Source organism: Vicugna pacos, chromosome 9, assembly GCF_048564905.1.
Source record: "Vicugna pacos chromosome 9, VicPac4, whole genome shotgun sequence".
In the NCBI taxonomy this organism is placed as follows: domain Eukaryota; kingdom Metazoa; phylum Chordata; class Mammalia; order Artiodactyla; family Camelidae; genus Vicugna; species Vicugna pacos.
This window is the reverse complement of record NC_132995.1, coordinates 30,619,629-30,646,545: the sequence shown is the minus strand read 5'-3', so window position 1 is coordinate 30,646,545 and position 26,917 is coordinate 30,619,629. Positions and strand designations below refer to the sequence as shown.

The following is a 26,917-nucleotide window of genomic DNA, read 5'->3' as shown; positions in this document are numbered from 1 at the left end:
TACAAAGTGCTTTGAGACATACGTCATTTCACTTGCCCCTCATACTGACCCTTTTAATTTGGTAGCCCAGGAATAATTATGCCCATTTAATGGATGATCTATGGAAAAATTGAGGCCCAGAGAAATTAAGTGGTTTGCTCGGAGTCATGGAGGGATGGAGCTGACTCTTGAGTCCAGAACTTCTGATTCTAAGTCCTTCACCAATGACCATAAAACTTTGACCTGAGTAATAAACTTTATGAGGGAAGAGCTTTGGCCACATTCATGGGCGCTGAGCTGGTTCTAAAGGAGTGAACAGAACCAAGAGGAGCAGCTATTACATGTGAACTCTTCTGTTGAGAGCTTGCCCTGCTCTTTGACTCATTCTTCTCGTTAATTAAACGGGAGACTGGTGGGAGCCACCCCAGCTCCCTCCCTGTCCCTTCCCAGTCCACTCACGGGAGCTGCTGAAGATGCGGAGGGCAGCTCATCACTCAAGCAAAGGCAGTCAGAGTGACTTCACTGTGGAGGGGCCTGGAAATGGGTGGGAAGGGGCCCCAGGGAGGGAGAGTGTCTGCCCTCTTAATGCAGATGAGGGTTCCAAACCTCTCCCATGTGACTTGCCTGTGGCTGAGGCAAGGCTCTCTAAACTATGGAGTTAGTTGGCTTTTTAGTTCAAGGCTGGGCCCAGAGATTTATGTTCCTAGTGTGACCGGACTCACCATCCATCACGATTAGTTACAATAAAATCTCTCTTCGTGTTTTTAAAAGCCCTTCGAGTTACATTCCATTATGCAGTTAACATATCGCAGATGGTCGGGCCATTGTTCGACCAGGGAACCAGTTTTTGATCTCTGAAAAGGAGGGCAGGGAACCAGCACTTGACCTCCCCAGAGGCCCTGGAAACCCTGAGCCCGGAGTAGAGAAGAGAGAACAAAGGGTGGGGGGGCCGACTCACCCCCGAGAACCTGGTGGTCGGGCTGAAATGAGTGACTGAACAAAGCAGAAGGGCTTGGGTTACCGGCCTTTTTCTTGAGGGAACTTAACCTGGATGCCCTCTGGTCTCTCGAATATCCAGTCTGTCTTCTCCGAAACAGCTCAGCACTGTCTCTAAGGCAGGCACTCTCCCAGGCTAGTTCGTATCCGACTCATTCAATTAACGTGGGATAGAAAGCCCCCTCTGGGAACTCAGAGGATGAGAGGTGAAGGAACAGTAGTATGTTGTCCCCCTAAACTTGCAGCTTCCTCCTCCCATCACTGCCCACCCTGCTCTCAGTAAATGCCACTGGCTGGTAGCCTGGGCCTTGAGGTAGATTTTGTTTTGCTTCCAAATAGTCAGTTCCCTCCTGTGAAAGGGTCCCGTGGTCCTGCTCCCCACTGAGACTTGCAGTTCATCCTGTGGGAGGAGTATATAACCCCGCCCTTGACATTGGCTTGGCCACGTGACTTGTTTTAGCCAATGGCACTGAGAGGATAGGAGGGAGGCGGAAGCTTTCCAAGTCATTGCGTGTTTCTGCTTATTCTCTTCCTCCCTATCTATCCAGAAGAGAGCCTGCTCCTTCACGCTGGATCCTTACAACGAAATAGATGTGTGTGAAGCAGATTCAGCAACCTACAGTGACCTTCAGTTGACATGGGGCCTAAGTGAGAGATAAACTGTTTTGTAAGCTATCGAGATTCTCGGGCTGTTTGCTACTGCAGCATAACTCAGTAGCATCAGAAGAATTCAGGCCCCCAGCTGAGGGGTTGTCCCTGATTGCCTTCTTTCCCTCAGTGTCCACATTGCATCTGGACCAAGTCCTGCCATCTCAACCACAACTCTGTCTCACATCCATCTACTTTTCTCCATCTTTGCTGCCAACACCTCCATCCTCTGGCTCCTGGACCACTGAGCACTCCGCTCCCAGTTTGCCTTCTCTCTCTGCTCCCATCCTTTCTTCACTCAGCAGCTGGGCTATTTTTCAATCAGTGAAAGTCAGATGATGCCATGCCCATGCTTAAACCCCCTTCCAAGATGTCTCATCATTTTTACAAGAAAAGTCAACCTCCTTGCTCTGCCCCCAGGCTCCGTGTGCCCAAGCTCTTCCCAGCAACTCATATGTGTCCCTGTCATGTGCCCTGCCATCTGCCCCCTGGGCATCCTCTCTCTTCCTCAAACACACCCATTCTTTTATTGTCCCCAGATCTCTGCCTGGAATGTTCTTCCCCAGATCCGGCCACTTCTCCAGGAATCGGTACAAACATCACCGGCTCAGAGAGACCTCCCCTGACCAGCTCCTTCTCTCTCCCAACTCTAGGCAGCTCTCATCACCACTTACAATTATTGTGTTTGTTGCCTTATTTTCTTTCTGTTTGCCCCCTACACTCCACAGACTAGAATGTAAACCCCATGAGAGAAGGGACAGTTGTCTTCTCTGTTGTACCCCCAGCACATGTGGGTGCTTGATAAATATTTGTTGAATAGTATCTACCTAAACAGAATGCCTTTAGCCAACCTTCTGCTGTATGGATGAAGGAACAAGGGTCTGAATCTCAGAGAGTCTGTGCCTGGCCAGGGCGCCCACTGCCCCTAGTTAGCTGGTGGCAACACCTGAAGATGATCCCCGATCTCCCATCCAATCGGTGCCTTCCTCTCTGTCACACCTCCTCTCCTCCTTGTGAAGACCTTTACTTTAGTCTCCTTTCCTTACTTGTTCCTGCATTTAACATCCACTGAGAACAGAAACTTTTTTCCGATGCCTAATATATAGCCCTCAAGCAGCCAGCTTATAGCCCCATGAACTCAACCACTGACCTGTTAAGAATCTGGTAAAGAAAATGGCCATGACTCCACTCCCAGTCTGTAAAAGGATGGTACCATCCTTGAGCACTCGCATGTATTAACTCATTTCATCTCCTTTTTTCAATCTCCTTTTTCTGGCAAAGACTCAGAGGCACAGCTTGTGACTGGTGGAGCAGGGATTTGAGCCCAGGTAGCCTGGCTCTAGAGACTGGGCACTGACCTACTGTGTTATCCTGACCAGATCAGCAGCCTGTGGGGCGCTCCCAAGTCATCCACCAGAAATAATGCCCTCCATCAATGCACCTTCCAAGAATTTAAACACGTTTTCAAAATCCAGCCACATTTCTTTCCTGTCCCAAGGTTCTGCGATGTTATGAAAAAAACAGAAACAAAAACCAAAAAACAAAACCTGATCTCTGAAGCTGGTAGGCAGGGTCTGCACATCGGCTGTCATTCACGGAGCACTGACTACACGCCAGACACCCAGCCGTGGACTTAGCGTGCGTTCTCTTGTTTGACAGGGAAGGAAACTGAGGCTTAGGATGAGTGCATTGTATAAGCTCCCAGACAGAGAGAGAGAATATTCCAGCCCAGACAGTGTGATTAAATGACTATGGTCAAGATGCTTAATCCGGGGCAGGGAGGAGGGGTATAGCTCAGTGGTAGAGCACATGCTTGGCATGCACAAGGTCCTGGGTTCAATCCCCAGTGCCTCCATTAAGGGGAAAACTTTAAAAATAATAAATTAAATAAAAATAAATATATGTGAAAAATTTTTTTAATTAAAAAAACACTCAGTTCTTCTGCATCTCATGTAACTCATCTACACAATGACCCAAACAAGTAACACAAACTCACAAAACACAGGGCACTACGTAGCACATAGTAGGCCGTCAGATGGTAGAGCTACAAACAGCAAAGAGGCTCCCCCGCCAATGGGCACAATTGTTCATTAGAAATAATTGCCTCGGCCTGACTACCAAGCAGCCAGAGATTTCAGTGACTCCTGAGAAAAGTATTGATCCACTAACGACCCACCTAAATCGCCAGAAAGCCATCTGCAAACAAAACGCGCTTGAGAAATCAGTTGTCACCAGCTCCTTAACCTTCATGGCTGGTGGGGTCAGACGGCAAGCTTCATTCCCTAATGTTGTGGTTCCCCCCACCCTGCCCTTCCTGAGCCTCTGAGCTCGCTGCTAACCTTTCCAGACCCTCCACCTCCCAGCTAAAAAGGACTCGAGCCCAAGGTGACCCCAGAGGGCTCCAAATCAGATACATTTTCTCCAGGAAGGCAGAGCGTTTCATCTCCCGCTTATCCCTTGCATGATCCATCCCGGGGACGCGGCCGTGGGGCTGGGAGCATGACAGATCCATCTCATTAGGCGGCGAATTCATCACACCTTCTGTCTCCACTCGAAGTGCTTCTCAGCCCACCCCGGCCTCGTCTCTCTGTCACTACGATCTATTCAAGGGCACACCCACTGGCTGAACCACAGGGAGGTGGGCTTAAATGGCTTCACTTGAAAAATACCAGGGGTCCCTCCCTGAAGGCCTTCCTTGGTTTATTCCCATTGCAGATCTGGAACTCTGGCTGGGCCTGGGCTGCTGGTTGGAAGCTGGCGGAGGGGAGGTGGGCCAGCAGAGACGGAGGAAAGTGCCAGTCTGACTTGGGACCCCACACATCAGATGTCAGGGGTCTTTGTCAAATGAGGAGAGCAAGATGGCGTCCCTGAGTAGACCACGGGCATCTCCGGGTTGGATCCCTCCTGCTCTGAGATAGACTGGGTTTCCAAAGGACCTTTTGAAGACTCCAGTTAGCTCTGTGAGTGAATTCCATCAGAGCCCAGAGGCAGGCTTTGTCAGAATCACAAGTCTTTCAGAGGGCAAAACCCATAAGTGGCCTTCAAAGAGACAAGGACTGCTGTGGCTCAGACCATCTGCCCAGCAGAGAGCAGGACAGAAGAGATGCCCCTAAGGCATTAAGATTAGTGGCGTCTACCACAGAACTGGATCAAGGCCACATCGGGAGGGCTCTCTGCCTGATCTTGGTGGGGAGAATATGTCACTCAGATTGACCTTGAGTGAAAGCCAAGAGGCCAAGGGAAGGTTTGAAGAAGCTCACAGAGAAGAACTCAGTATCTGTCTCTGCCTATATTTTAAAGAGTTTTAAAGCAAGTAAGAATGAGTTGCTCCTCTCAAGTGAGGTGAAAGAGAGCTGTAACCAGAGATCACCCTGGCCCACAATTTATTCCTTGAACATCTCTCAACCTATCTTTGGAAGCAGTGTCCCAGTTGTGTCCATGGTGCAAGCCCTCCATGTCCTTCCTCGAGAGCCTTTTGAGAGAGAGCCCTGGCCAGCTCAAACAGGAAAAGATCACACCTTAAAACAGAGATGGGCCGCTACCACCTGCAATACTGAATGTTGCTCAGTATTGTCTTGGACAAGACATTAAGGGTGTTAAGAGCCTTTGGACAGATAGGACACCAAAAATATAAGCCATCGCAGAAAAAAATATATAAATTGGACTTCATCAAAATTAAAAATTTGTTCTTTGAAAGGCATTCTCAAGAAGGTGGAAGACAACACACAGAATGAGAGAATAACTGTAAGTCAGTCTCTGAGAAAGGGCTAGTACCCAGAATATATAAAGAACCCTTACGAGTCAACAATAAAAACAGAAATAACTCAAAAGATGAGCAAAGGCTTGGAACAGTCATTTTTCCAAAACAATATACGAATGGTAAATAAGCACACAGAAACATGCTCAACACCATTAGCTGTTAAGGAAAATTAAATTAAAACCACAATGAGATACTACTTCATACCACTAGGACAGCCATCATCAAAAAGATGGACAATGTTACATGTTGGTAAAGATGTGGAGGAGTTGGAATCCTCATACTCTTCTGATGGGAACATAAAATGGTGTAGTTGCTTTGGAAAACAGTTTAGCAGTTCCTCAAAAAGTTGAACATAGAGTTAATATGTGAACAGCAATTCCACTCCTAGGTATATATGTGGGAGAAGCAGAAACTCACCCGCACGGAAACTTGCACGCAAATGTTCATAGCATAAGCATCCGTAAGAGACCCAGAGTGGAAACAACGAAAATATCCATGAATTAATGAATAATTAATATGTATATATCATAGATATTATGTAGATATAATATATAAATAAGTAATATATGGTCTGTCCGTACCATGGAGTATTATTAAACCATAAAAAGGAAAGAACTGCTGATACACGCTATGACACAGATGAACCTTGAAAACATTATGCTAAGTGAAAGATGCCAAGCCCAAAAGCCATGTCTTGCACATATTGTAATATTTCATTTATATAAAATCCACAGAGACAAAAAGTAGATTAGTGGTTGCCAGGGACTGGGGAAAAGGGAGAACAGGTGTGACTTCTAATGGTTTCTTTTGCGACCAATGAATATGTTCTAATGCGAGTGGTGATAGTTGCATAACTTTGAGAATGTACTAAGAATCAGTGAATTGTGCACTCTAAGAGGGTGCATTTTATGGGATGTGAATTAGCTCTCAATTCAAAAAAACCTCATCAGCAGTGACTGCAAGAATCACAGTCAGACTTAAGCTCGAGAAGGGTGCACGTGCTAACCATCCGAGCTCAGGAAGGTGGTGGGAGTCACTGTAAGAGCCTGAGCTCCTGTTTTCACCTGATGGCTCCTCTTGGGGCAGGAGAAGATGAAGCCTTGGAACCTCAGGAGGTGCCCAGGAGCAAAGGGAGAGGCGTTCAGAGTGGAGTGGAGGCGGGGGGAGGGAAGGGGGCAGGGGTCCACAGTTAGCATGGCTCTTGGGCACGGATACCCTAGAGGAAAAGGGGCGGTGAGGGGGCTGCCTATCCCAGTAGCCGACAGTGCTACAGAAGGCAGCCCACACTGTTCCGCTCATCAGATCCCCAGCTCTGGCAGGAGCATCTCCTGTAACTGGCTTTCAAACAGAAGGCAAAAGTAACCAACCCTCCTGCAACCCCAGTTTCCCTGGCTACAGTGCCATACCCTGGACCTCCCGGTGGTGCAGGAAGCAGCATCCCCAGTGTCCAGGTCCAAAGGTATCCTTGCCCCTCTGGTTGTCACTCTGGAGCACTGCCAGAGCCAATGGAGGTCACATGTGAAGATGGAATCTGACAGGCCTAGTGGACCCGACACCCTCAGCCTGGGTTTCCATCACAGAGCCTTAGCGCCACAGTGCCCACCTCAGTTCTCAAAGATTCCGTACAGGCCCATCACTTGGCAGAGTCCGAAGAATATCTCAGAATGTCAAAACTCCATTTCAGGCCGATGAAAGGCTTAGTTCCAATAAAGATGCTGAGGGATTTTTTTTTTTCAATGGAGGGGGATTGAACCGAGGACCTCGCACATCCTAAGCATGTGCTCTATCAGTGAGCTCTACTCACACCCCAAGATGCTGAGTTTTACATGTTCATGGAGAATCTTCTGGGTAAAATCATGTAACCATCCTGTCACTTAAAGCGTACATCCGAGAGAGCCTAACTCCAAATACAGTAAGCAAAACAGCAGCACGATGACCAGATGTAGCCGTGGCTCAGGATGTGGCTTGTGAGAATGGAGCATCCTTTGTGTGAGGCATTCTTGTCTGGGTGATTTACTTTTAGGGGCACTCCACCCCCAAATATTTTTCTCACTGAATTTTGTACTTGTGCCATCAGCAGTGCATTTCCCTGTGTTTAAACAGCAAATACTCCTGGGAGGTCTCCCTCTCTTGTTAGTGTACATGAGTGCTCTGGTGGGGATGAGGGATTGTCAGAAGGGGCATTTGGAAAGGGGCATAAGACACAGGAAGAACAGGGATAAAGGACTGAAATCAGCCATGTCGAAGTTTTGCTAAGGGCTGCTTTCACATCTCGAGCCAAGTTGAATACATTTTTTCTGATCTGCAGAGACAACGACGACTATGGCTTCATTCTACTGTGGCAAAGAATGGGTCAAGAAGAAATGAGGACCACAGTGAGCTACCACTTCACACCCGTTAGGATGGCCAATGTTAAAAAAAAAACAACTCAGAAAACAGTGTGTCAGCATGGAAGTGGAGGAATGGGACCCTTGTTCGTTGCTAGCGGGAATATAAAATGGTGCAGCTTCTGTGCAAAACAGCATGGCAATTCCTCAAAGAGTTAAAAATAGAACTATCATATGATCCAGCAATTCCATTTAGTGGTATATACTCAGAATAATTAGAAGCAGGGACTGGAACGGATATTCGTGTACCAATGTTCACAGCAGCATTATTCACAACAGCCAAAAGTTGGAAACAACTCAAGTGTCCATCAGTGGATGAATGGATAAACAAAATATTATTCAGCCTTGAAAAGGAAGGAAATTCTGACACATGCTCCAACATGGACGAACCTTGAGGACATTATACTAAGTGACATAAGCCAGTTGCAAAATGACAAAGGCTACATGATCCCACTTATAAGAGAGACTTAGCATAGAAGAATGGTTATCAAGGCCTGGGGGTGGGAAATAGAGAGCTAGCGCTAGACGGGTACAAAATTTCAGTATAAGAAGATTAAAAAGTTCTGCAGATGGACAGCCGTGATGGTTGGACATGAATGTGGATGTACTTAATGCTACTGAACTGAAAAATAGTTAAACTGGTAAATTTCATGTTATGTGTGTTTTGCCACATTAAAAAAAATTCTTTTGAGGAAAGAAAAGGAATTCAGTAGAGCAATGAGGTGACAGCACTCAGGCTGTTATGAGGCTGAGGACTCATCGAATGGAGGGATGGAGAGTGTGGGGTGAGGATCAAGAAGGAGCTGAGGACAAGCCCCAGGTGCTGTCAGAGCAGCATAGCCAAGTCACAGAGAGAGAGAGAGAGAGACTCCAGGCCGGAGGGCACCTTTAAGAGTCACATTCATTCATGAGGCCTTCTTATTAACCTCCAGATTGTTTTTAAATTTTGAAGAAAGACCAAGAAAAGAAAGCATTATCACGAAGCAGTGGGGTTTTTCCAAGGGTCTGTCTGCCAACATGCTACAATAAATGAACATCTAGACACTTAAAAGTGTTATTTGGGAAGACAGCTGACCAAAAAAGAAATCCAAATTAACTATCCGATGCTCTATAAAATAAGTCTTTAAATATTTTATAGGATCCCTCTTCGTTCAAACAGAGTCTTTCTAAGCCAGCAGTCGGTCCTGCTCCCACCTTCCGTAGGAAGCGGTAGATCAGAGATCACAGCATGTCTTTCCTGCCGCCCGAGTCCAGTGAATTGTGGATTCAATTCAAATGATAGCATTGCTGACAGAATGAACCCGGTCTTCACCACACAGATCCCTCCCTCCACCCTCTTACCAGCTGGGAGCCCTCCCGAAAGAACAATAGATTTCTAAAATGAGCAAAACAAAGGAGTCGCGAATGAACAGCTCTTGGAAATAAGTAGGTCAAGACACAATCAATTTCCAAATCTGAAATTATGTTTGAAAAATGTACCTTTAATACAGGAGTCGGCTTCGGCCCTCTGGGGCGAGGCATGTAAAGTTTAAAGTTCCTGAGTGGCTGCTTTATCAGGTAGCCTGAAGTTTACCCTGGAGGTTAAGCAATAAAATGGAAACAAAAATAATTTAACAGTTTTGCAGTTAGTTTAACCCAGCAACGGCTTCTTAAATGGCATTCACCTTCCTGGAGCTTGCCATGCTCATAAAGCTACAAGATGCATTTCAAAGCTATGAATTTGCTAAATAGAACTTCATTTCCTCTTCTTATTAGAGGTAATTAAATTTATTAGACGTCAGTAAAAGCCTTGTAAACAGAAAATATGAATGCTTATAAAAGTCTGCCCTCTCTTTTCAGCCTAATAATTAAGATGCAACGAGAAAGCAGCTAATAACAGCTCATAATTTATGAGGTGTCATTCACCCCCGAATCTGAGACATATTGTGGAGGTATTAAAGACTGAAATGAAAATAATACCCACTGAAACACATTATTTATTAAACACATAACCACTCAGAGAAATAAACACATCACACGCAGAACTTGATATTTCTGATGGAAACACTATATACATCATCTCCTGCTTTGGATATATTACCCATCAAGTCAAATCCTTAAATCAAAGTCACGACTTGTTTAAATGCAAACGGCCCGTGGCAGCCCAGCAAGCCCCAAATTTCCACTAGACATTCACCTTGATGTCGGTTTTCAAAGACTGAGTCACAGTGAAGGTTTTTCATTATGATTGTTTTTAACATTCTCAAAAGAAAAGAAATCCCCCGGCAAGCATTAGAGAGAGAGAGAGAGAGAGAGAGAAACAGGAGGGGAAACAAGGAAAAGGCTCTAAATAGAAGAGCAGGACTCATAAATTAACAAAAGCATTTCCCACCCTCCAGCACAGATGAACTTAGAAGCAACTGTGGAATCGATGCCCCCACCCCAATGATGTTACCGAACCCCAGATGGAATCTCTTTTTATTGCAGTGTAATAACGTACTTTACATCTTTATCAACAGTCCAGCGGAAGCCTGTACTTTGAGCTCTTGGGAGTAAATAGTGATGGAAGCTTTAGATGCCATATTTCATCAAGGCAAAGATGCTCTTGATTATCAGCTACATCATTATTTTATGTATTGCTACAAGAGAACAAATAAAATGCTGCTAATTAAACTATGACATGCTGTCATTGCAAGGTGGATCTTCATGTCAGAGACGGGAAAACTGAAAAAAAAGGCATTTTAGAATTCACACAATACAGCCCATTAAAGTAGATGAGGTAAAGATGAGCATCCATTAACTGTTATATTGGTTATAGTATAATATGTGAAATATATCTCCATAAAGCTATTATTTTAAAATGTTATTTTGGACTTAATGTTGAAAATCCTAATAGTCAATTCTGTAATAATCAATTGGTCAAGAAAGGTCTCACTTTAAAGGTGACAGGTGAGGAAGGACCTAAAGAAGGTGAGGGAGCTGTGTGGGTATTTGGAAGAAGAGGGTTCTGAGAGCACAAAGAGCAAGTGCAAAGGCCCTGGGGTGAGTGAGTACTTGGTACAGAGAATCCAGAGTGAATGATGCAAAGAGAGCTATGCAGGGGTGCGAGTTGGGGTGAAAAGGGTCACAGGAAATTAGAGCAATGAGGTGACAGCAAAAATAAATTTTCCTCCAGTTCTCTATGAAGTTGAACAAAAAATTTTAGAGTATTTAAGAATAATAAGAATATATATATATTTTTTAATTTAGGAGATGGTTACTCATCACTTCCAAATCCAAACTCTACCTTGGTAGCTTCTAGAATAGTTTAAGAATCTGTTTACCCTAGCATCCCTGCCATCTTTGCAGATGGTCCCACTCAAAGCAGTTGCCAACTCCAGGTCGTTCAGACAGGACATGTTCATTAGACCACCTCCCCGCTATGAAGTGCTTGGACTGCTTTCAAACTGCAGATTCCTTGAGATGGTGCCTTTGTTTTGCCATCAGGGATCAGAAATTGCTCTTTTGTATAATAATGCTCATGGCAAACCTGCTGCCTTTCCTGGTTACCCCCCAGGACCAAAGAGCAAAATTTCTCCCTCAAAAAGCTAGGTTTCTCTTTTTTGAGCAATTACTCTGAGTCTTGCTCCATGCTAAGAGCTTTGTGTACTTTCTTTTCTTAACCCTCAAGCAATCCTATGTCACAGGTGCTGTTTAGTAGACCCACGGAACAGAAGGGAAGCAGAGGCACAGAGAGGTTAAGCAACTTGCCCATGATCACACAGCTCTGTGTGTCTGTGTTTGTGTGTGTAGGGAAGATCTGCTGGGACTGGAATCTAGCTATGATTTATTTATTTAGCCCGGGTAGCTAACCACTCCACTGTAACACATTGCTCTTATGTGGCAGTGGCTAGAAGTGGCTCTGTCTCTTGCCTTTACCAGATCTGGTATCTTCTCTGTTTGGTGGAACCAATAACTTGGATGGAATTGAAAATGGTGCTAAGGTCAAGCTGGCAAATAGGGGGTAAGTGCTCAGGCTCTGGAGCCAGGGTCCCTGGGTTCGAATCTTGCCTCTGCCAGCTACTAGCTGTGTGATCTGGGGGAAGTTATGTAGCCTCTCTGTGCCTAAATTTCCTCACCTGGAAAAATAGTGCGACAGTCATGTGAAGTCTTTAGAACTGTATCATAGTTATCATTTCTGTCCTCGAGTTTCAAAGGACACGTAGGAGCACAGTCTAGGTCAGTGTATCCCAAATATGTTTGGTTAAAAGGTCATTTCAGATGACTAGAGGTGCCCATGACCTTGTCTGAAAGATTCTCATCAAATGATTGGGGAGAGGAGGTCTCCTTCCAGCAGGATGCATGAAGACATGGTAGCAGTGCCCAAGGGATGCCAGGTCCCGGGATGAGCGTCATTCTAGGGGACAGGACAGCGTGCTTTGGGTTTCCAGAGTGGAGTCACATCTTATGTGCATGAAATCATGTACAGTGACAATTACCCTTGAGGGTCCCCCAGGTTGATGGCATGTTGGAAATGGGCACACTAGCTTTTATGGTCTCCAGCCTGGCCAATTTTTTTTAAAAAAACCTTTATTTGGGAGTAATTATAGATTCATGGGAAGTTGCCCCTAAAATGTACATGAAGGTCTGCTGGGCTCCTCAGCCATTTTCTTGGTATTGTAACATCTTACATATGTGTTATATATAATATAATACCAAATTGTCCTATGATATCAAAACCACGAAGCTGACATTGCTACAGTTCATAGAGCTGATTCAGATTTCAATAGTTGTGTGTGTGAACAGTTCTACAGAATTTTATCCTACATTAGATTCAGTCATCCCACAGTCAAGCTACAGAACTGGTCCATCACCACGACTCTCCCTTGAGCTCCTTGACAGCTGCTCCCCATCCCTGACCACTGGTAACCGCTGCTCTGTCCTCCAGGTCTACATCTATTAATGCAAGAAGGTTATATAAGAAAAGGAATCATTTGTTTACATATGTTTTCAGCATAAAACCATTTGTGATTGGAGGGTTTTGTGTTTGGCATAATTCCCTGGAGATCCATCCAAGCTGTTGTATGTGTCAATAGTTTATTCCTTTTTTATTGCTTAGAAATATTCCATGGTATGGATGCCATGGATGCCATTTAACTATTTACCTTTTGACATTTGTTCACAGTTTAAAGCAGGGGATGCTGTTGGGAGACTTTCGCTCCAGCAAACAGCCAGCCACAGATATTCGGAGTACTTATCATTAAAAGTTAGCTGGATTGATAGTAATACACATTAAATGATTTGGGGGCTATGAAGTGTTATTCTGAGTTTTATGGAATATAATAAAATGGAAGTAAAGCTTGGATCCTGTGATCTCCACCTTCTGTTTTTTTTCTTAGTCCAATATGGAAACCGAATTTGACAAGAAAAATGGAATTTATCAACACTCTGGTGACAAACAAATGAAAATACAGTGACTTGCAAGTGACTCAGGGATTCATGTGGTAAGAGAGGCAGTGCGACAGTAAAGACCCAAGGCGCTCCTGTAGGGTTGGGATGGCAAGGGCAAAATGCAGAAGCTTTATGGAGGCAAGAAAAACCAGACGGCACACTGCTGGACGGAGGAGAAACCAAAGGACAGCCAGGCTCACCTTGCAACTTTGTTATAATTAGAACGTCTGTCACAGAGAGAAAACAAACTTATGGTTACCAGGGGGGAAGGGGGTGAGGAGGGATAAATTGGGAGTTTGAGATTTGTAGATACAAACTACTGCACATAAAATAAACAACAAGGCCCTACTGTAGAGCACAGGGAACTATATTCAATACTTGGTAATGCCTTATAATGAAAAAGAATATATATATGTACAAATGAATCACTATGCTGTACCCCAGAAAGTATCACAACATTGTAAGTCGACCATACTTCAATTTAAAGAAAAAAACAGTTGTAACGTCTGAATTTAATGAGCGATTAGGAATTCTTGAATAGAAACTCTAAGAGCCAGAGCCTTCAGGGTGATAAGCCAACCACAGAATAAGCAGCAGCTGTATTTTATTGGCCCTTTTTAATGACACGTTAAGTCGGCCCTGTAAGTTACGAAGCACAGACACCACCCTCCCAACCCACCACCCATCTCTGAAAAAAAAAAATCACAGACCAGATCACCACCTCTCCTAATGAGGTATTAGAATAATCTTAGCACTGTTCCAGGAGAGGGAGGGCTCAGGAGCGCTCAGAAGTCTTCACCCGTCTGCTCAGCAGGTCTGCAGGGAAGACCGGGGGCCGCTCACTCCCCTGCAGACCTGCCCTCTGTTGAGACGAGATGCCGGAACCTGAAAGGTAGGCAGCAGTTCCTGCCTCTCGGGACGGCTTCGCCTGGTCGCCCCACTGCTTCACTCGGGCTCCTTCAATTCAGGAAGAACTGTAGGTTTTGCTCCTGTTCTATTTTGCCCCTTAATGATGTTACCCTTGAATGCTGCTGTCTAGAGAGTGGTCCTGGCATGAGTGTTTTGGTTGTGAAACCATCACCAGATCTGTAATCATCTTGTATGTGTGCTGAGGAATGACTGAGTACTAGACGTGGTGTGACTCTCTTAATGTGAAGGAAGGTAGGTGATGCAGCAACTCCTTGAGCTAGGCTAGGGGTCAGCAAATCTGTTCTGCATAGGGCCAGGCGGTAAATATTTTAGTCTTTGTGTCTCTGTCACAACAACTCAACTCCGCCCTGGATGTGCAAAAGCAGTCATGGATAATATGTAAACAAACAAGTATGGCTGTGTTCCAATAAAACTTTATTTATAAAAACAGCAGGGGGTATAGTTCAGTGGTAGAGTGTGTGCTTAGCATGCACGAGGTCCTGGGTTCAATCCCCAGTACCTCCATTTAAAAAACAAACAAACAAAAAAAAAACAGATGGTGGGCCAGATTTGGCTGTGGGTCATTGTTTGCTGACTCCTGCTCTAGATATTACCATTGTTGACTTTAGCTTGACCTACTAGTGTTTGGGATGAAGAATCTTGCCCTCCGATTTTAGTACTCTGCACCATAAGTTGCAATGGCTCGTTTCGTTAGAATCACCAAAATTTTGTAGGTCTTTATGGTCCAAGAGAAAAAGAATTAATGTTGTACAAACTGACAAAATTTCTCCCTCATGGGCTGCAATTAGAGGGGCAAGCGTTTCTCATACTTGTAAGCAATTTGGAACCATTTTCTTCAACATATTTTAGGTTTATTTTGGAGGTGGGTTCAAGAATGTCCATAATCTTCCCAAATCTCAACATATACCCCAAACTTGAAAACCAATTTCTATAATTCCTAATTTCTCTCACCCAGACTTTAATTGCCCCATCTGTAAAATGGGTGCAACATATAAAAATTTTTCTTTGGGGTTCATGTCTTTGTAAATATGGTAACTATTGCTTCTTTGCCAAAAAAACTGTCTTATTCTCAGGCTCTGTATCAAAATGAGCAAGGGGGCTGAGACCAGAGATGGTGGTTAAGAATACGACTTTGAGGACAAGAAGCTTGTGTTCCTATTACAAAGGAATTGGTGAGTGTCTATTAGAAGAACCCATTTGGGCTAAGGCACAGAAGGGGCAACACACCAAGAGATGGTAAAATATGGCAGCCAAAGATTGGCTCTTCCCCATTCCACTCAACAAACTATGCCCCAGCAAGGATGCCCCTGACACAGCTACACTTCTGTTGCTTTGTGCTGGACACAGAGTTCTGCCGGCCCAAGGCTGTCAAATGCGCTTCAGCTTTGGCCTCCGCTGAGGCTTCATGCTTTCAGAAAAATTTCCCCCACCGCCTTTCACTTGAGGTCCTTGGCAGGGATGCCTCTCCCATTCTGCACACACAGCTCACTTAATGGGCACAAAGAAATGGGAGAAAGCTCGGGGAAAAAAATAACAACCCAACCCCGTCTAAACCTTGGGAAATCTACCAGGGTCTGCATCTCTTTAAAAACTATACACAGACATTTCTGGCCGAAGTGAAACCATGCTTTTCACAGAGGACTGGAGACAGCAAATGAAGCCTTAGTCATACACAGTTAGTTTCAAACTTATGTTGCTGCTCACAGGGAGAAATCAATGTACAGTATATTAAAAACAATCACCGTGGCCCTTCAATGATCCAATAGTTTAGCTTTGAATGCATTCAAGCTAATGGGGGCTTTAATGGCTTCTGACAGATCATTCCATTGATCAAGAGGCATGTATGAAATACGCTGCATACTAACCTCTGTTTTGATTTTGAGAAAAGAAAACTAAACGTCCATGGTAAACAGGGCTTGATTGTTCAACGCTCACCGAGCGCCCTCTCAGCCTGACCCTGGCTGGGAGCAGAGGAGGGGAGGACAATGGGAATCCTATATACCTGGCTTGCTTCTGGCCCGACTCTAATCAAGGCGTAATCAACTGGAAATCTCTTTCTGAAGAGCTGGCGGGGGGGGGGGGGTGCAGGGGCGGGAGGGTGACCAGAGGTACCGTTTTCTGTGTTGGATGAGTTACGAGCAGGGGCTTTAGCTGCCCAGAGAAATTGACTCAGGCCTTTCCGGGCTCCGGGGTTGGTAGGTTAACTGTGCTCGCTCCAAAGTGAAAAACTGAATGCCCTATTTGAAAGGCTCAAAAGGGTTTTTAGCTGGGGATGGACAGCAATTTAGAAAAGAAACAAATGAACGCCTGCTCCCTGTTTCCACGTGCCCCGAGGCCCCAGAATTATTTTAGCAAGGGCTAAACATTCCTCTGCTCAGGAAAGATGTTTTTGAGGGGTGCATGGTGTCTGCAAGAACGTAAAAAGGGGCCTGATGGATAATCTTCGAGATGATTCTTGTGCAAGAGGTGTTTGCCCTTCCCCACGCCCTGGCTGCCTGCTGTGGCCTCAAAAGGGAGGCGTAAGTCACTGAGCGTCAGACCGGCCTCGCCCAATCGGAAGTGATATACGTCCGCAAACTCTTCTATTAGCTACTCATGTGAAACCGGTTTCACAAAATAAATAATAATAATCCTCCTTCCTGGGATTTGCGAAGTCCTCCCAAATGTCATGCCCGTCAGGAGAAGTGCTGCTGTTTGTTCGGTGCTGGTGTCTTTCCTGCGAGTTTCAGCCAGCTTGCAGACCCTCTCTCTCTGTGTCTCGGAAGCTCGGACGGGCAAGCAGGGTATCTTTGAAACTGGAACTACTAAGGGTGGCTAGTCTGTGGTCTCTACCTGATTTTTAATACGAGACCGTGTAGGAGCTTCCTGCAGACAGTCACCAACCAAGCGCGTCAGGAGTGCTCTACGCACACAAGGTCTGGAACCACTGAGCTTTTTATAAACTTCCCATAGAACGACCTTGACCTTTTCATCCCCATCTGTGGGGCACAGTGCTGTCCCGAGCCAGCACTCCCCATCTCTCAGCAGGACGCTACAGCACTTTACCAGATTAAAAACAACGGGGAAACCTGCGTGCTGGGAGCACCTATTTGTATTGGTGCCATGTTTAGTCAGTGGCTTTTGTAAAATTGATGAATTTTGTCTAAAGGCAAGTGCAGACAGGCAAACAGATCTGTATCTGCTGTTATCCATTTAGCTTGACACACATGTGCAGAGGAACTATTTTACCTCGATTTTTTTCAGGACTGATGAAAAGAAAATGCAAGCAAAGCCACGAACTGCATCATTGGGAAAGAATCACTGAATCTAATGCTGGGAGTTAATTAATGCTTCCTTCCCCTGGAAATAGACTGACCCTGGTACTTAGACATTCAGAGTCAATAAACAATTGTTGAACACAGACCATCCATTAAAAGGCGATGGCAAAGAATTTTTAAAGCAAATCTAAAATTGCAAGGGGCGACCTAATCCTGTTGTAGTAATGGGGAGTACGAAGGAGTCATTTTTCACAGCATCGCATTTATAAAAAGGTACATGCCATCCGCCTAGAGAAAAATGGAAGCTGTGAGGAGCAAATGGGATAGTATGAGAGGGTAACATATTGTTCTGGTACTAAGTAGGGACACGAAGGCAATCATTAATATGCATGATCGCGGTGACAGAACAGTCCAACGAGCTAGGCGTTACATAAACAAAGACGGGAGCACAGAGAGGTCAAGTGATTTGCCCGGAGTCACGGAGCTACAACTGTTATCACAGGAAACCAGGATAATAATCATTAGAGCTGGTATTTCACTGCAGACGGGCACCTGCCAGGCACGGCTGGAGGCATTTTATACGCACGTCAACCGATTTAATCTTCACAACAATCTTTGGTGGTCGGTACACTCCTATTATTCCCATTTTGCAGACAAGAAAACAAAGGTTTAAAAGGGAGGGTGGCCTGAGGGTCACACACAGGACCAGGAAGCCAGAAGCCTCTCCTGCCACTCAGGAATCCAAACACTCTGAAAATCTGATCAATGGGGAAAGGACAGAGAGAGCAGGGGTGTCAAGGGGACTGGCTTTAAGTTGTGGGAGGAGGTTTGGGCATGATGCCTGGACGATGGTTCTGCCTCGACGGGGTCCTGAGAGAATAGGAAGGGGGACTGTCTGGTGAGAACAGGAGCTGAAGCGATGGAGGATGGTGGGGCAGCCCTGTTGCAGAGACAGGCTGGGGTGAAGTCTGGTCCTTCCAGGCTGCAGCACCGGGTCTGGGGGCGCTCACACTTTCTCCTTGTTATTAAGAGAGAAATGAGAAACAGACTCTTTGGACACTTAAGTTCCCATGCAGCCTGGGAATCTACTGGGGTTTCTCGGGTAAGCGAGAGAGCCAGGTGTATCCCTTTCCCTGACAACCCCTGAAACCGGCCCCTCGGATGCAGTGACAGCCACCGGCACCATGGCCATCCTGTCGGAAGACATCCCTGGCCACCTCTCCGGCCTCTCCCCTTCCCCGCCCAAGCCTCTTAAAGCTCCCAGCTCGCTCTGCAGTCCGCAATCATTCCAGCACTCCTGGGCCTTCCCTTCCCCTTTATGGCTGTCAAATTGATTTCAACACTGCGATACCTATGGCTCCCAATGAAACTTAATTAAAAATACCATTTAATCACAAAGTAACAAAGGCAAACGGGATAAACGGCATTACCACTTCAGTGCATTTTAATCCGTGCTGCTCCTCTCCTTCTCAATCTGTTTGGATGGGAATTGCCTTTTCAAGTAAGAATCCCCCCTGTCTTCCACGGGCTTGCCTCTGACAGATCTCCAAAATAAACAGTATTTAGCGTGGCATGGATCCAAATGTATGCAATTTGCCCACTGGTAAAAATCAGCCTTAACTAGAGTGGGGGGGGGGAAGAAAGTTGCATTGGAAAATACCTTCCCTCGAAACACACACAAAAGCCTCCTGAGTGTGGGGTGTCCATTAAATAGGGTTGATGGAATCTCATTCCTTCTGTCCCTCGATTAGGTTCATGATGGATTTGGAAGCTTATTACTAAAATTGTGTCGTGAGCAATGCCATGACCCCCTCCCCTTCTGTCTAGCGAACTCCCCAGGGCTGCAGATGCCGGTAAGGCAGGACGGATGGAGGCAGAGCTGTGGATGCTGCTGCGAAGGAAGCAACAAGAAGATGGGGTACTGCCTCGTGCCTGTGGAGGGGCCGGCAGGACATCTCCCTCATCTCAAGATCTGGCTGCGGGGAAATTCCCCGTCAGAAAACCCTGCCTGTGGACTGAGACCCTTTGGAATCTAGACGGCAGCCAGAGCGCTCATCGAAAAGCACAAGAAATCTCCTATCCAGTTACTCCCACCCCTCCCCGCACAGAGCCCTCCGGTGTTTTGCAGGGTGCTTGACAGCACATCCAAACGCTGGTCCTGCTTCCTTCCAGCTGCATCTCCCTCACTCTCCTCTTGTTTCTCTGCTTTACCCATAGTAGCCCTTTTTCTTCCTTGAACACCCCACTCTAAGCACTTTCCAGCCTTGGGGCCTCCGTACCCCCTGTTCCCTTTCCTGGGGAGCCGCTCCTCATCTGAGCTCCTGATCCAAGCCACCCTTCATCAGTCCCCAGCTACGCTCTGTCCCCTCACCCAGTGGGTTGCCTTCCTGGCACTTACAACAATCTGAAACCATCTGCTTATTTGTTGGTTTGTTGTGTGTCTCCCCACTAGAGAGCTAAGTACCTACTGGTCACTACATACCCAGGCACCCAGGGGGCGGGCACACGGGAGCCAGTGGAAGGCAGGGACCTGTCCTTGGATGCCCAGGGCTCACCACACCACTGAGCTGCAGTAGGTGGTCAAGGAAAGTTTGTGGGAGGGAGCGAGGAGGGAGGGAAAGCCAGAAGCACCTCAACACAAAGGGATCTATCTACTCAGATCACTTTTCTCAAGATTGTTGGGACCATGGGGTGGGGAAGACTCGCAGGTAGCAGTGGGGACCTGACTCAAGGTGGGTTCAAGGGCAAAGCTTCCCTGCTTCTCCACCACACACACATGGCCTGTGTCCCCCGGAAAGTCCTTCACTAGTTCACAGGGGAGGAGCAGGCATCCCCTGGGTCCTGTAGGAACTGGGTTGGTTGTCAGCACCCCCGGGTGCCCCCACTTTTTATCCTCTCTTGCCCCTCTTCCTTCTACTCTCCTGAAACCTCCCCGGAGAGCGTATGCGACCCTCAAGCACCCTGAGCTCATGCTCACTGAAAGCCACCACTTCTGAGAAGACATCACCTTACCTTTTGCGTTCACTCCAGGGAGTGGTGTCTCCCACCCTGGCTGGACCCCCACCTGGAGGACTGACTCTGAGAACTCTCTCTGCCTGGGCCCCACCCACCCAGGCCAAGGAAGCAGGTCCACCTGCTGGGGCGTCAGGAGAAAAGAGCAGGACATCTCTTGGTTTCTGATCTCATCCTTTTAATACTTTTATTGTTCATGAATGTGTATGATGCACACGACATATTAGTACAAGCAGTCCACAAACACAGCTCGAGAGTAATACAATGATACTGGGGTAGGCACTAAACATATATTTCTACTCTAGGGGTGCAGGCAAGCAGGTCTAGAGGGTGCTGACATGAAGGGGTAAAGCTGGTCAGGTTCACAATAAATGTTAAGAGGGAGCCATGGAGACCACGGAGGGTTCACGGCTCACCTAAGAGGGGCAGGATGCTACCTAGCTCTTTGCCGTGCGAGGATGGAGGCTAGGGCTGCAGGTGTTCTGAATTCTAAAGAGAATGCACACATTTTTATTTTTAAGAAATCTCCCAAATTTTAAATGTTGGCACCTAATGAACTGTAAGAAGGGATGGACACCGTGGGGCTAAATAAAAACACTAGGCGAGGTGGCCCCAAGGCTGCCCGGTTGGTGACATCTGTTTGCCCCACACTCCTTATCTACGAGATTTCCCTTCACCCCTCCCACAACCCAGCGAATCAGCGCTTCATCTTTCACTGACGAGGGGATGGAGGCTCGAGGACATCAAGGAATTCATCTAAGGGCTATGAGATTGGAGTTTCAAGATGATAAAACCCCGCTGCTTTGTGTACTGTGGTCTCTCTGTGGTTAATTCTGCGTGAAAGAACCCACACCTTGAACCACTGAGATTCTGATGGTGGGAGAGAGCCTGGTTCCCCGTGCGCCTCTTGAGGGGCCAAAAAGCTCTCCGGACTACTGCAAACAAGTACAGAGACGGTCACAGGCTGGGGAGAGAGGCTGACTATTTTTGTGGTTTCCAGGGTCACCAAAGGGTGGGAGCCAGGCCCAAAAGGGAGAGATGTGTTAATGGCATCACGAGACAGAGCTGGCACAAGGCTTGAGGGAGAGAGGGGAACACACCTACAGCAGGTCAGCTTACTGATATATGATAATACTAATATTTACTGGATATTTCACTACGGGTCAGAAATTGTACTAAGTCTGTAGCTTGGTCATTTCATTTCATCTTCACCTCGTGATTTGGTGCCTTTAGTATCCCCATTATACAGATGAGGAAACTGAGGCACAGTAACACACCAAAGGTCACAAGCTAGTGGGTGTTTTGATCTAGGCACTCGAAAACCAAAGCCCAAGTTTCAACCTCTGTATCATCTCTCTGCTGCCCCAACATCATCAGGATGGGGCACTAGGGTTCTTCAAACCTCAATTCCATTAATCACTATGTGCGAATGGGGGAATTATAGAAAAATATGTAGTTTGCTGGCTACAGCCATGAAGCAATGCAAGTCGGGCGGTGACCCTTTCATTAGATCAGGGAAACTTCCTGAAGACAGGATGTCTACTTTAATTTTCAGTGCCTCTCCATTCCTGTGTGCAGAGTACAAGACTCATAACCCAGGCTTTTCCTGAGGGCTGTCTTAGAGAAGGGAAGGAGGCTACTCTTCAAGGAGGCATTTCTCTTTTAATTTATTGAACCTTTGGGGAGAGTGGCTACACAGAATTGGAAAACAGAATCTCCCGCTCTCAAACTTTTGATAGAAGTATTGTCCAGGAGGACCCTCTATGGTGATGAAAATGTTTTGTGTCTATGCCGTCCAATATCGTGGTCACTAGCTACATGTGGCTATTAAGCACTTGAAATGTGGTTAGTGCAACTGAGGAGGTGAATTGTTAATGACAGCTGAAACTGAATTGAAATTTAAGAAGCCACATCTGCCTAGTGGCTACCATATTGGACACCATAGCCTCTAAAGGGTGCGATGAGGAAATGGGCTAAACGCCTCTAAATTCGGTCTTCGCCCAGATGACTTTTGAGTCATCCCCTGCAGGGTCTGTGAAAAGGCTCAGGCAAGAGGAAAGGAGGTTAGGCTCCGCCACAGGCCGGGCTTACTCCTGTCACTTCCCAGGCCTTGGGAGAGGAATGGCTTGCGTTAACAAATCCAAGTGGGGAAGCGTTTTTGGGGGGGAGGTTCTTGTTTAATATACCAACTCACTATAACACTGTGTCATTTTTAACCATTTTAATATTCCGGGCTCCTTTCCCTAGCTGTTTCCCACTGGGACCCAGGTTCTAGGATCTCAAGGCTAAGTCTACCCATCCTGCCCTGGACTGAGCCCACAACAAGGTTGGAGGAGAGAAGCCAGAAATATCCTTTCCTCCTCCACCCAAGACTTGTGCCCTTTCTCTAGGGTTTGGCTTCCAGAAGCAGACCTCTGAGTTCTGAAACGATGTCTGTGAGATCAAACGGCAGAGGCATCGAAGGATCATCCTTCTCCCAATATGGCCGGCATTCTGGCTTCTGGTCCGCGGGGAGAGATCGGGCAATTCGGCACTGGCACCTGGAAGAGTAAGAAGAGGTAGCTGATCCCTGGGAGGAAATGCCTGGAAGACCCAGACCCACGGCAGGCAACCTGGAGCCACACTGCCAGACGCCCCGGTGGCGCTCCTCCGTGGCGGCGGTGCTGATACGGGAGAATGAGGTTGGGAGGCAGAAAGCAGATGTGTTTAGAAGAAGGAAGAATTCTTTCTGGTGTTGGGACTTCTTTCTTTTTCAATTCCCAGCTCTGTATGAACTCTAATGGCTTTGTAAAAGCCAATCATCAGGGAAATTCAGTTACTCTGCCTTTAAAACGGTGAATTATTTTTTTCATTATCTCAACTGTTATTTAAAGTGTGTGATTAAGCCATTATCAGATTTAAATGTTTGTGGGATTTCCATGTATTACTAGATTACTGGGAAAGATTAAATTGAATTTACTGCATTAAAACGTCCAAGAATAGATTAAACAATATTACAGACCGGGATTGACTCTGGAGATCCTGGAGATTTACAAGTGTCCCCGCTTGCTGTGCTCAGGAAAAGGCACTCCAAGGAGAGACCGATTTGTAAGGATATATGCAAATAGAGGTTAATAATCATTTCCACTGATGAATAGGTGGGGAAAACTTCCACAAAATTAAATTAAGAGGCTAGCAAGAGTTACTCCCTAAGGAAAACACTTAAATCACGGTTTTTATTAAATGGATTATTCATCAATAGTGGAGAAATTAATTATCATATGCCACGAAATTACAGCCCCGGAGAAAAAAAGTTGGGGCAACACCATCACACCTTGGCAGGCGTTGACCTCTCAGAGAGACCAGCTTATTGGAAATCGGTCTGGGAAAGCTCAGTGGCTTTGGCTTTATTTATCTGAAAAATGAGGATCAGAGAGAAGAAAACACAAACGGCAGGAAGGAGTGAACCACTTCTCTCCTCTCTTGGAGCACATGGTGGTGACAGCGTGTGCACCGAGATAGAAATACTCTGTGTTTATTTGGAAGAGTTGTGTGGTCCTTCCCCTGCACTGTTCTCTAAATCAATTAAAAAGTGGTCATGCCCACCATCTGTCTTCCGGGTAGGACTCGCTAGGAAGAGGTCAGCGAATGGAATATCCTGGCCCTGCTTCCAAGCCTGATGGTAGAGAAGGTCCCAACTAACAGAGACATCTTCTTCTCTGGGGAATTATTAATGGTGTGGGGATCCCCACGGGAAAACATACTTCAACTTTACACCTATTTTCTCGCGTGGTTAATTGCTCTACCGGCATCCTGTGCACTCAATCCGTCGTACATTACACATAACATTCCAATATATCTTCAGCTCTCTGCATCGGGCCCTGATAATAGCGTCTGTTAACATGCACTAAGTACTATTATGTAGCACATCACTTCATAAATAATAAGATTAGCTGACCTCAGGGCCCCAAGAAGAGTAATGTGTTTAAATGTTCTCATTATTTATTTAAAACAAGAATTAAAGCAACAGAAGCTGCTTTTGACAATCCTCTTAGCATAAATATTAAACTGTTTGCACTGATAAGCCCACACAGCACCGAAGAACAGAGGGTGTGTTCTGCAGACTACTTAATAGTGATAGGTGTTTGAGACACTGCCGCTCGCGGTCCTGGTTCTGAGGGAGCATCTCTGTAGTGCTGGAGACAGTCTCTAAATCACATGAAAAGGATGGGCGGAAATTAATATTCGGGGGAAGCTGCGACTAATTACAAAGGAACTCGCCAAAGCTTTTTAAATTGTGCTTTCTCTCTGCCTCGGAATCGGAGAGTGATGCTCGATTTACCAGGTAGGGAGAGTTATTCCAAATTGAGCATTTCAATCTCGCAGCGGATAAATTATCTGTGCACACATTATCCTGCTTGGCAGATTAAAGGGCTATGATAAGTGTTGATCCACCTCGAATATCATAAGGTTTGTAAAAAGTCAATAGAGATGCTTCTTCACCTGTCAAATGAGTTTTGCCCCCTCCTTTGGAGGAAGTATTAAAAATGTTAACACCTGCTGCAGAAGTTCGCTGACACTGTATTGCACAACCATACGGTACACGCCCCCAGGCCCACTCAGTTTTCTTTTGGGGCAAGTTGCTCTGATCTTCTGCTATTGTTCTTTTCAGCCGGGAAGGCCCGGCTGATGTGGGGACCACCTCCTTCTCACGCAGGCCCTGAGAGGCTGGGAGCTGTGTCTATCCACGGGCTCCCTCCAGGCTAGAGGTAGAGCCCTTGTTGGGTTTTTCCAGGGCCCCAATTCCGATCTTTCAAGGTCACTTTAAATTTGATCTTAACCAAAAGGCCGAGAAGTGATCAAGGCCACTTAAAAACTCTCCCTTTCATGCCCAGTGCTCCTTGCCAGTTTCTCAATGGGAGCCACTGGGCCCAGGAGAGGGCTTGCTGTTGAGGTCATGTACTCACCTACGAGAGGGGACCGTCAGCCCCAACTCAAATTATACTGTCTGAGTCAACGTCACGCCTGACGGTGGGACTGAAAAAGAAAGGACTGAGAGTGGCTTCAAGGTGTAGCCCCCTTTGGGTTTTAATTTCTCCTGCTCAAATCACTCATCCTGCCTCTCTTCTGCCTTGATTTCCTAGGATGGAGCAGCACAGTGAGAAGATGCTCTCTGGACACCAGGAGCCCCTGCTTCCCCGGGGCATGACATCTTGGGTGAGTTTCTTCACCTCGCTGAGCCTCAGTTTCTTGTCAGTCAGGTGGGAATAATGATGATGACGGCGATGATGATGATGGTGACGTTGACAGTACCTTACTCACGGGCTTGTTGTGAGGGTTCAATGAATTAACACATACGAAGTGCTTAGAACACTCTCTGGTGCACAGTACTCAATAATTACTAACTACTACTGTCATTACTTCTACTACGAGTACCAGTGACATGGGAGATGCCCCCGAGAGGGCTGCCTGCCGGTCCTGCGTCAATCCTCCCTACCCACTAACTGGGTGGCTTCTGGATTGGCTCTTTCTAGGGGAAGCTCTGGAGATACAGAAGCAGACTTAGCCGTTCTTCCTGAAGACCCAGAATTCACAAAACGCGCTGTGGTTGGACTTTCTGAGTGGCGGTTGTTTCGGATTGATTTGGCATTTAAAGGAAAGCAACCCGGACTGTTTCTCAGCACATGTACTCTGTAGTTCTTGCACAATAAGGGGAGCCCAAGTTCTCTTCAGAAATGTTTTAGGAATCCTGACGGGGGAGGACATTTGCTGTCTTGCATCTATTCCCATCTTTCCCACAAAGAGGATTCAGATTTTCCTGTGGGGAATCCGTCCAGTCCCCATGCTTGGCCACGTGGTTTGAGTGGGACTGGTTCCATCTCTACCGCAAGGAGAGAGCCTTGACTAGTTTAACTTAATCAGCGCACCCCCTTCTCCCAGCCACAGGGAGTGGTTCAGGGGAGGCACGTGACCCAGTCTGGGGCTATAGTGAGAGAGGAAATCCGAGGACTGTCCTGGGAGCGAAGGGAAAAAAGACTTTCTCATCTCCTGGTCTATGAACTATTAGGATGTGTGATCTGGAACCACCAGAGTCATTTTGCTACCATGCAGCAAGGGGCTGGGTCCTGGGTGATATGGTTTGAGAAGCTGGATCAAGCCTCACCTGAGCCCAGGTTTGCTTAGACTTTTTCAGTTCCATTGTTATTATTTGAGTTAGGTTTTTCTGTCACCTGCAACCCAAAGAGTCCTGGCTGATATACTGGCCATGCATCTCACCTCTCAGTGACCTGCAGCCTTTTAAGCATCCACTGCCGTGGCCCTGCCTGCCCTATGGATGCTGATGGTCCTCCCTCCAAACAGAGATGCTGCTGCTGATACAGTGTAGTGTGTGCAGAGATCGTCTACACACGAAGGCATGAAAACCCTGGCTTTCATTTTTGATTCAAATAATATTTCCATTTGGGACAAATTTCTACCCAGAAAATAAGAGAGTACTGGTGTCATCTACACTGGACTTTGCGTCAAAAGAAGCCAGTGTTAATGGCTGGAGCTGCAGGATC

The 26,917-nt window shown here is 46.3% G+C and overlaps 1 protein-coding gene across 1 annotated transcript in view; it reads right to left on the bottom strand.

Annotated features, from left to right (window-relative positions):
- Positions 1 to 22,584: 22,584 nt before the first annotated feature.
- The window catches only part of FTO (FTO alpha-ketoglutarate dependent dioxygenase), a 344,072-nt gene continuing 339,739 nt past the window's right edge, over positions 22,585 to 26,917 (bottom strand). The window contains exon 9 of the mRNA XM_006207838.4: positions 22,585 to 22,918. Within this exon, the coding sequence (XP_006207900.1) occupies positions 22,765 to 22,918 (154 nt within the window). The 3' untranslated portion in view covers positions 22,585 to 22,764. The remainder of the gene's footprint in view (positions 22,919 to 26,917) is intronic.